At 38.0% G+C, this 10674-nt stretch overlaps 1 protein-coding gene across 1 annotated transcript in view; it reads right to left on the bottom strand.

Annotated features, from left to right (window-relative positions):
* LOC111816435 (mucosa-associated lymphoid tissue lymphoma translocation protein 1-like) overlaps window positions 1–7232 on the bottom strand; it is a gene marked incomplete at its 3' end in the record, with an annotated part of 27227 nt that extends 19995 nt beyond the window's left edge. The window contains exons 1-2 of the mRNA XM_023713862.1: window positions 7189–7232; window positions 3697–3863 (exon numbers count right to left, since the gene is read on the bottom strand). Of these exons, the coding sequence (XP_023569630.1) occupies window positions 3697–3863; window positions 7189–7232 (211 nt within the window). The remainder of the gene's footprint in view (window positions 1–3696; window positions 3864–7188) is intronic.
* Window positions 7233–10674: the final 3442 nt, after the last annotated feature.

Raw genomic sequence — 10674 nt, 5'->3', positions numbered from 1 at the left:
TAGGCAGGCACTTATTCTACTGAGCTATCTCCCCAGCTCTTTATATATTCTCGATACTCATTCTGTCTGAGGTGTAGCAGGCAAAACTTTTTTCATTCTTTAGGTAATTGCTTCACTGTTGGTTTCCTTTACTGTGCAGAGAATTTTTAATTTGACGTGATCTCGGTTGTTGATTCTTTGTAGTGCTTCCTGTGTAACCAGGGAAAAGTCTTATTAGACCTCTGATCCTTTTCAATTTGTTTAGTGCATAGTGAAAGAGATAGGACTAGGTGCAGTATAACACATACAGTTAGTTCTAGCACCATTTGTTAAAGAGGCTATCATTCTTCCAGTAAAGGTGTTTAATTCTTTTGTCAAAGGTATAGGAGCTGTGTGTGCTCTTTCTGTATCTGCTGTTCTGTTCCACTGGCCCTTGAGTCTGTTTTTTTCCTTTTTTCCTTTTTTTTTGGCTAAAACCATACTATTTTTATCACTGTAGCTTTATAACTTGAGTTCCAGTACTGTGATGCCCACTGCCTTACCCTTTTTGCCGAGAACTGCTTTTTCTATTCTAGATCTCTTCTTGTTCCACATGAATTTTAGAATTGTTTTTCTCTAGTTCTGTGAGGTATGTTATTGGCATTTTGGTTGGGATTACATTAAATCTGTATAACAGTTTTGGAAGCATGGTTTTAAAAATTATTATTATACTGGTTCTGCCTGTTCAGGAACAGGGGATGTATTTCCAACTTTCTTTTTTTTTTTTTTTTTCCTGGTACTGAGACACAAACTCAGGACCTTGGGTTTGCCAGGCAGGTGCTGTGCCACTGAAATATTCCTGGCCCTCCACTTTCTAATATCCTTTTCAAACTCTTTTTGCAGAATACTATAATTTTCACTGAACAGGTCTTTCACTTCCCTGGTTAGCTTAATTCCTAAATATTTCATTTTTCTTGATATTATTGTGAAAGGTGTTATTTCCATAGTTTCTCTCTGGGTATGTTATTAATTTACAGGAATGCTATTGATTTTTGAGTGCTCATTTTGTATCCTGCTACACTACTGGATCTAATTTATTTATTTATTTATTTATTTATTTATTTTTATTCATTTTAATGAGAAAAAAGGACAAAATAGCAATGAAACAGTTTCAGAATAGGTTAGGATAGTTACAATAATTAATACATTGCATATTGTTTTCCTGGATCTAATTTTTATTTCTAGCAGTCTTGGTAGTTTTTAGGGTTTTCTACATAGAGGATCATGTCATTAGCAAATAATTTAACTTCCTTCTTTCCTATCCATATTCTTTTTATTTCTTTCTCTTGCCCAGTAACTCTCTGGCTAATGTTTCAAGAACTGTATTGAAGGAGGTAGTGACATGCGATATCCTTGTCTTGTTCCTAATTTTAGAGGGAAAGCTTTCAGCTTTTGACCATATAGTATGATACTGGCTGTTGATTTGTCATAGATGGCTTTTATCAGGTTGAAATAAAGACCCTTCATACATATTATTTTTAGCGTTTTTAATTATGGATGAATGCCAAATTTTGTGAAATGCTTTACCTGCATCTATTAAGATGATCATGTGTTTTTTTTTTTTTTTTTTTTGCGGAACCAGGGATTGAACTCAGGCTTTTGCGATTGCCAGGGAAGCGCTTATTCTAGTGAGCCATCTCCCCGGCCCCGATCATGTGGTTTTGTCCTTAGAGCTATTAATGAGTATTTATTAATTTGTGTATGCTGAAGGGCTCAGGGAAATGGCGCAGTAGAATAAGTGCTTGCCTGGCAAGTGCAAGGGCCTGAGTTCAAACCATGCCTCTGCAAAAAAAAAAAAAAATTGCATATGTTGAAACATCCCTACATCCTTGAAATTAATTCTACCTGGTCATAGCATATAAACTGTTTGATGATTTATTGCATACTGCTTACCAGTATCTTATTGAGGATTTTTGCATGTATGTTCATTTAAAATGCTGACCTTTATCTTTTCATTGGGTTGCTTTCTGTTTTGATATGAGCGCAATGCTGGCTTCTAGGAATGAGTTTTGGGAGTACTGCTTCCCTTTCAAGTTTTAAAGTTTGAGGAGTACTAGCATTAGATCTTGTCTAAAGTTCTTGTAGAATTTGGCAATGAATCCATTGAGATCTGGGCTTTTCTTGGTAGTTTTTTGGAACCAGGGATTGAACTTGTGCTTGCCAGGGAAGCGCTTATTCTACTGAGCCATCTCCCTGGCTCCTCTCTTAGTTGGTAGTTTTAAAAATTTCTTTAAAATATTTTATTTATTTGGTACAGAGTCTTGCTATGTAGCTCTCTCGTAGTGATCCTCTTGCCTCAGCCTCCCCAGTTCTGGGATTACAGGCATGTACCATCACGCCCAGTTTTGGTGGCTGGCACAGTAGTGGGTATCGAAATGGATCCTTGGCACTTGCTAGTCAGAAGCTTAGACCACTTAGCTATCTCCCCAGCCCCCATAGTTGATAGTTTTTTAAATTTACTTTTTCGACTTCATTTACTGATAGTGGATTACTTAGGGTTTTTGTATCTTCTTGATTCACCTTTGGTAATTCATTTGTATCTACCATTCTATTCACTTCTTCAATTTTCCATTTTATTAGAATACAGGTTCTCAAAGTATCTACTGATGATTTGGGTTTGGCACAATTCATTATGATTTTTGCTCTTTCATTTCTAATTGCATGAATTTGGGTCTTTTTCTTCTTTGTTTTGATAAGGTTAGCTAACAGTTTGTGTATTCTGTTTAAGCTACCGAAGAACCCAGTCTTGTATTCACTGATTCTTTTTATTTGGTATTGGAGATTGAACTCAAGACATTACACTTGTGAGGAAGATACTTATGCGGCTGGGTTGTCTCCCCAGCTCCTATTCACTGATTCTTCGTATATTTTGTTGTTGTTGTTTCACTGACATTAATTTATAATTGCTTTATAATTTGCTTTCTTGTATTAACTTTGAGTTTAAACTGTTCTTGTTTTTCTAGAACCCTGAGGTGTATCATTAGGTTATTTGTGCATGTTACATTTTTCCAAAGTGTAATTCACTTCTACAAGCTTCCCTCTTAGGACTGCTTTCATTGAGTCCTATAGGTTCCAGTATGTCATACTGTCATTATCATTTGATTATAGGAACTAATTTCTTCTTTAATTTCCTCTGTGACTCCCTGATTATTCAAGAGGGTATTACTTAATTTCCTTATGTTTGCACACTTTCTAAGGTGACTTTTACCAATGATTTCTAGTTTTATTGTATTATGAACTGATAATATACATGGGATAACCTTAATTCCTTCACCAATATTGTTATAACATGAAAAATTCATATGGTTGAACTAATGAACATTTCCATAATATTACATTTGCAAAAACTAATACATTTCTGTTCTATATCATCTCATCCATATATATGTATACACACAAAAATAAATACGTGTTCATTTTACTGGTTGTATTACTTCAATATATGTTGTAGCATACTTACCTCTTCAGTACATAGCTGGCTTTTAAAATTATAGTCCAATAAACATTTATGCATTTTTTATTTTTATGTCTCCTTGAGTCTCAAGACAGGAAAAAATGAGGTTCTATGTATTTCTATGTTTCAAAACTATTTCACCCAATTCACCTGAGAAAATAAGAGGTTTTTCTCTAAGATTTGCTCCACGAACTTCAAGATAATATTCCTAAGGGAAAACCTACCTGGGGGGCTGAGAAGCTGAAGAACCTCAGTGTGTTCCATAGCCTGCAAGAAGTCGCTCAGTTCTGTGACTGTACAACCCTTTTCACCCATTAGTTTCAGCAAACACAGGCTTGGGCTTCCTTCAGGCTCCAATACCTTAAGAGAACACTGCTCCAGGTCCAGACAACTGAAAATAAAAGATTTAATTCAGGTCAACAACTATTTGTGTGTGTGTGTGTGTGTGTGTGTGTGTGTGTACATGTGTGGTACTGAGGATCAAACCCAAGGGTTCTTTACCATTGAGCTTTATCTCCAGCCATTTTTTTTTTTATTAGTTCACACTAGTTAATAGAATAATGGGTTTCATCTTGGCACATCTGTACACACACATAACAGACAGGTTTTTACTAAGTTGCCCAGGCTGGCCTCAGAGTTGTGACCCTCCTGCTTCAGCCTCCTCGGTAGCTGAGATTTCAGATACTTGCCATCACGCTTAGCGTCAAGTAAATATAACTGGGCCACTGGAGGTACCATAAGGAATAAAGTACAAGTTGGTGAGTAATGAGAAACTATTTATATTGTGATTGCTAATGCCTTTCCCTCCATCATTTACTCTTCTCTTTATTCCCTTCTCTCATTCAGTTTCCATTATTAAATGAGAAGAATGTTAAGAGAAAATGTAGCCTTAAGTCATCAAAATTTTTGCCTTTAAGTTGAAAACAGTGAATAAGAAGTGAATATTTTTTTCTCTCCTCTTTGAAGAAGATAGAAGTACAAGATGAATCAAAATGAAGGCATTGAGGGGCTAAATTCTGCTATGTGCTTTTTTTTTCTTTTGTAATTAGGACAAGGTCTTCGGTGTCTACAGGGTCTCACTACATAGATCAGACTCACAGTGATTCTCCTGTATTCAGCCTCCCAACTGCTGGGATTACAGGCGTGCTCCACCACGGCCAGTCTCAATCTCAGCACACCCCACGGGTGGGGCTGGCATGGCATGCTGGAGATTGAACCCTGGCCACTGCGCTCTGCCTAAGCAGGCGTTTTAGTCCACTGAGCTATCAGGCCACTATCCACTGCTGCTATCTGAAAAGAACATGCCATATCCATTAGTGCTGAAATTATAGCAAATGCTGAGAAAGAGAAGTCAATGACTCAAAAATGAAACAAGAGAATAATCAATGTTACAAAGTCAGCAAAAAAAATTTCAAATGTCCAAGTCAAAGAACGTACATGACAAATAATATAAGAATTACTGCTTTTAAATACAGAATATGCAATTTAGGGGCCAGGGAGATGGCTCAGTGGAATATGTGCTTCCCTGGGAAGGGCAAGGGCCTGAGTTCAATCCCCGGTTCCGCCAAAAAAAAAAAAAAAAGCAATTTATCAAAATAAGGATTCTGTATGCTAAATATACTTTATGATTTAGAAGTTTCTCAATGTCTGATATATGAAATTAAGATGCCATCTCATCAAATACAACCAAGTGATATACTTTGATATTTACATTGATACAGAAAACATTAAAAACAATTTGACTTTGTTTCCCCATGGAACAAAGATCAAATTAAAGTAGACTATTTCTTTTCCAATACAAGAGGCACAGAGAAAAACAAGATTTTTAAGTTCTTTCATTTTGCTGACTTTTCCACATGGGCACTGACTTTCAGGTACAGTGATACATATATGTACCCAACTTCTATCTTTCTTTTCTTAGTTACATTCCTGTAAGGGTATGCTTTGAAGTGGTTTCTATAAGTCCTAATTTGAAACTTCTGATTTATTTTTAAAAAACTGCCTTATTACTGAGATAAATGGCTTTTGTTTTAAAAAACATATTTTTATTTTTACTTTTAGAAATACATAATCAAACAGAACATATTATATAAGCTTATGGATACAAACCACTTAGAACTGCTTTCAGGTTTTTCTGCTTTTCCTCGTGGTAGATATCCTCTCTGGAATTTTCACTTACTCAATTCATTTATTAATCACCTACAATACATCACTTTTTCCAGGTATCGAGACAGCAGCAAACAAAATTTTCTATCCTGAATTTTTCATTTGACAGCAGAAGGACAGCACACATGTGCACACACATGTGGGCACGCGCATGCGCACGCACGCACGCACACACACACACACACACACAGTCTTGTGTTAGGTATCTACTCATTCAGTGACCACAACTGCTTTGGAGAAAACTAAAGCAAAGCCCGCAGACAACAAGTGCTCAAACAGATGTAGGAGGTAATGTATTTTTTTATAGGAGGTAATTTAAAGATGGTAATCAATGAATTCCTCATTGACAACATGTCTCTTAAGGAAACATTTGAAAAGGCGGAAGAGTAAATCATGTAGCTGTCTGTGGAGATCATGTTAGCCTCATAAGCAGCAAGAACAGAGACCCTCTGGTGTTCAGGGGAGAGCAAGAGAGTACATGTGACTAGACAGAGGGATGGAGGTGGCGGTAACAGCAGGATTACCAGGTCCAAGTTAACTGGTAGCTAAATGGCGTTTTGTTTTGTTTTATTTTAGTATCAGGAATCTAACTCAGGACCTTGTGCTTACCAGGCAGGTGCCTGTGATGCCAAGCTACATCTCTGACCCCTAAATGGTGTTTTACTGAAATGGAAAAACAATGGGAGGAATTTAACATAGCAAGGGCAAGTTCTAATTTAACATTAAAAAAATAATCATTTTTACTGCTATATTGAGCAGATTTGGAGTAGAGGCAAAGTAACAGGAGGAAGAAGTTAAGCAGCTATTGGAATGATACAGGTAAGAAACAATGGTGGGTTAGCCCAGTCTAACACAACCCTAACCCTAATCTGACCCTAAGATATGTAGTGAAACTATAGTAGTCAGGATTTGATAAAAAAGATATGTAAATGTAGTATCAGGAATGACTGAAGATTCTGGCCTAAGCATTTAGAGGAATGCAATTGTCATTTACCAAGATGCAAAAAACTGCAAGAGAAAGAGGTTTGTGGGAGGAGATAGATTCAGTTTTGACATTTTATGTTTTGTATGTCTATTAGGCAGTGAGAAGATGGCAAAAAGATAGTTATAAATGGGAGCAGTCAACTGTCTTAATTACTTTCTAGCTGCTGGGACAAAATATCCAATACTCACAAGTTAACAGGATCATGACTAGGGTGGGTAATTCATATGTCTTGCTACCAAGTGGCTTGAACCACCAGTGATATATACACAATTACCCCCCCCCATTGGATGGCTTTTTATTAATTTTATTAGTAAAAGATGGAGGGCTCGGCGGCATAAGCACCTGCCTGGCAAGCACAAGGTGCTGAGTTTGATCCCCAGCACTGCATGCTGTGTTGGCCCTGCAACTGGGCATGGTGAAGCACACCTGAAATCCCAGCACTAGGGAGGCTGAGACAGGAGGATCACTATGAGTCTGAACTGCATAGTGAGACCCTGTATCAAACAAACAATACAACAGTATTAGTAAAAAGATGGGCAAAAGTGATGAGATCCATTTGTACTACCTGTGGTTCAAGCCATCCAATGGGACAGTCATATCTGTACCCATCGGTGGCTCAAGCTAGTAGCAACGCTTTAAAGGAGGAAAGGCTTATTGTATTTTTCAAATTTATAAATTTATTTATTCATTTATTTATAGGGTACAGGGTCTCAATATGCAGCTTGGACTCATGGCGATCCTCCTTTCTCAGCCTCCCCAGTGTTGGGACAACAGGCATATGGCACCACAACTGGTTTTGTGGCCAGTATGGTGTGGTCAGGGTTCTGGGGTCGGCATAGTATGTGGTAGTGGGAATCGAACCTGGGTCCTTGAGCTTGCCAGCTTAGACCACTAAGCTATGTCAGCCCAGGCTTACTGTATTTTTAGCTCAGTTTATAGAGCTTTCAGTCCACAGCCAGCTGGCTCCAAGGCAGGGTAGAGGAGGATTGTTCATGGCATAGCAGCAGGAAGCAGTGAGCCATCAGGGGAAGAAGCAGCATATATATCTCCATCCTTCCATGGCACACCCACAGTGACCTATCTCTTCTAATCAGGTTTCACTTCCCAACATCACATCCAGCTACCAAATCCATCAGTGGACTAATCCAGTACCACATAGCTGTAATCCACTCACCTCCCAAATGCCCCACTTATGAGTGCATGAAGCTTTGAGGGGACATATAAATATAAACCATAGCATCAACCTAACTATGTAAAACCACAAGACTGGAGAGTAACATTGGGAAGAGATATAAAGATTCCAACATTCAGAGACTGAGGACAAGGAGAGGAAGGAAACTTCTGCAGGAACTTTTGTACATGTTTTCATTATTAGCTGTTTGAGGGTAGATTTATATAGCTAAAGAACTCCCTTTTACACAGCAGATATACAATGATTATTTTTCTGGGTCCATATTCCACAGCCCAGTTTGTTTCTTTCTTTCTTTTGTCTTTAATTTGATACAGAGTCTTGCTATGCAATTCAGACTGTTAGTGATCCTCCTGTCCCAGACTCCCCAGTGTTAGGATTATAGGTGTGTACCACCATGTTGGTTTCGGGGTCAGCATGACATACGGTACTAGGGATTGAGGTCAGGTCCCTGCTTGCCAGGCAGGCACTTAGATGGCTGAGCTATCTCCCCATCCCCACAACCCAATGTCTTACCTTCCTAAGGATGAAGGCTCTGCTATCCTTGGAGTTCAGATGTCCCAGCCACAACAGACTTTACATAGCTTGGGCTGCACATTGAGAACATGTGCCTTTCTCCAATGGTGTCAAAGGATGGCTGATATACAAATGGAATGGAATCAAACTGCATTTGTATGAAGGACATTTCCATGGTTTTGAGAAACTGTCTCCAAGCACTCATTCTGAATCAATGATAACTATTTGAAAACATGATTATTTCTAATCCCTGGTGGTGTTTTTGTTTGGTTTTCGTTTTTTGAGACAGGCTTTTGCTGTATAGTTCAGGCTATCCTTGAACTCACTATGTAGCCCAGACTGGCCTTGAACTCACAGCGACCGTCCTGCCTTAGCCTCTTAATTGCTGGGATGACAGGTATGTGTCACCCCATGTGGCCCCTGGTGGACCGTTTTGAATGGACTCTTCTGTGGTTTATTTATATTCTTAAGTTCCCATGTAGTTTGAGAAAAGATACAGAGTTCAGAAAAAAAGTGAGAAAAGGAGGAAAGAGACCAGAATCAGCAAGGTTTTGAGCTGTTAGGGCTGTGTCTCAATGACTCAGGAAAACACTTTGCATCCTCCCCAGGCTCATAATCTACTTGGAGCAGACTCTTGTTCTACCATTCTTACATCTGAGATGAAAGGAAAATATCTATTTATGAAGTCACACCATCAGGTGATCTTATCTCATCAGTAGAAAATCACTTAAAGTAACTATTTTGCCTTTAAAATAGAGTAAGAATCACTTAGTGACCCTATCACTTAGTTGTTAATTCTCTAGCCCCCAGGTCTGAAATATTAACCCTTTTTAAAATGGCATCTTAATTCTTTTTTTTTTTTTTTTTTTGCAGAACTGAGGATTGAATTCAGGCCCTTGCTCTTGCCAGGGAAGTGCTTATTCCATTGAGCTATCTCCCCCGCCCTTCTTAACTCTTTTTATAGATGAGCTTAATCTTTCTCAATTCTTTACTCCTTCTAACTCCAATTAAGCTATTAAGAACTAACTTTCATCATCCTGGAAGACTGATACAACTCACCCATTGCTGGTCAGACTAACCACCCTGAATTCTCAGATTCCACGTGCACACCTTTCATGTTTATCATTTCTAACTAGTCACCAACTGTCTTCTCTATATTACTCCACAGAAAAATGGCCTCAAAAACTTCCTAAGTTTCCCTAATACCATTCTGCAGCTTTTAGTGAAACTTAACTGAAGACTTGGAAAGGAAAACTTTACAGCCAGCCTCAGGTATCCATCCACTCCTTTTAGATCCCAGCAACCAAGGCTCTTTTTGGTAAAGCCTTACAGACTTTTCTTTCATTACCAAGTAGAAGTCCACTATAAGGCTTTTTCAAGAAAGTCCCAAGCTTTTTCTGAACTATATTACTGTCAAATACATTAGTATAGAGATTTGCCCCCCAAGATAACATTTTACATTATGATAATTCTATAAACTCAGGAATTTATGGACCTAGAATACTAGTACTCTGGATATTTTTTTGCACAGCCAAAAGTTGAATGTTTTTTTCCTAGAACAGAAAGAAAAAACTTAAATCCTCTGCTTTAGTTTGTCTGCTTATCCTTGCCTTATTATGCTCAAGCAATAATCCCAAATCATCATTACTCTTTGCTTCAACCCCAACTTCTGTAATTCAGGATTGCCGGACAGTTTACAGTACGTTTTCTACCATACAGTGTACTTAATAAGTGATAAAAACCCATTATTATTCACACCCAAAATAGCACTTATTGTGAATGCCCCCAAGTAACAGTCTATTATCAAATAATCCTTATGAATAGGAGTGAAATATTTAACTTTGTCTTCTGTAACTTCTAGCTTATATAGGTACTCAAAACAAGCTCAAATGGCTCAATTCAACAAGGACTCATCGTGTGACAAGATTCTAGGCACAACAGATAAGAGATGCATCTCATTCTTACATTTATGAACATCTGTCCAAATAATTACAGTACAAAATAAGGTTTAGTCATTTGAGAAGTTTAACTGCTAAGAGGTTCGAATGTAGGCCAAAATCATGACAATGGTATACAGCGGTGGTTTTTAACTGTAGTCTTGGAACACTTGGCGCAGTTCCTAAGACCCTTCAATGGGGTTGTCCACAATGTTAAAAGAATTTTTCACAGTAACACTAAGAGCTTATTTATCTTTCTTTCTTCAAGAGTGCACACTGGAGTTTCTAAAGCTCCACGGTCTGACACCGCAGGTTGCTTGCAGAGCAGCATGTAAAACAATCCAGCTCTCCGATCACGATGTTAGAGATTTTTCAAGCTGGAAGCCAATGCTACTCTTCCATTTAAGTT

This window comes from Octodon degus, unplaced genomic scaffold (genome assembly GCF_000260255.1).
Source record: "Octodon degus isolate 3935 unplaced genomic scaffold, OctDeg1.0 scaffold00003, whole genome shotgun sequence".
Taxonomy (NCBI): domain Eukaryota; kingdom Metazoa; phylum Chordata; class Mammalia; order Rodentia; family Octodontidae; genus Octodon; species Octodon degus.
Note: the sequence above shows the minus strand (reverse complement) of the source record. Positions and strands in the feature narration are given on the sequence as shown.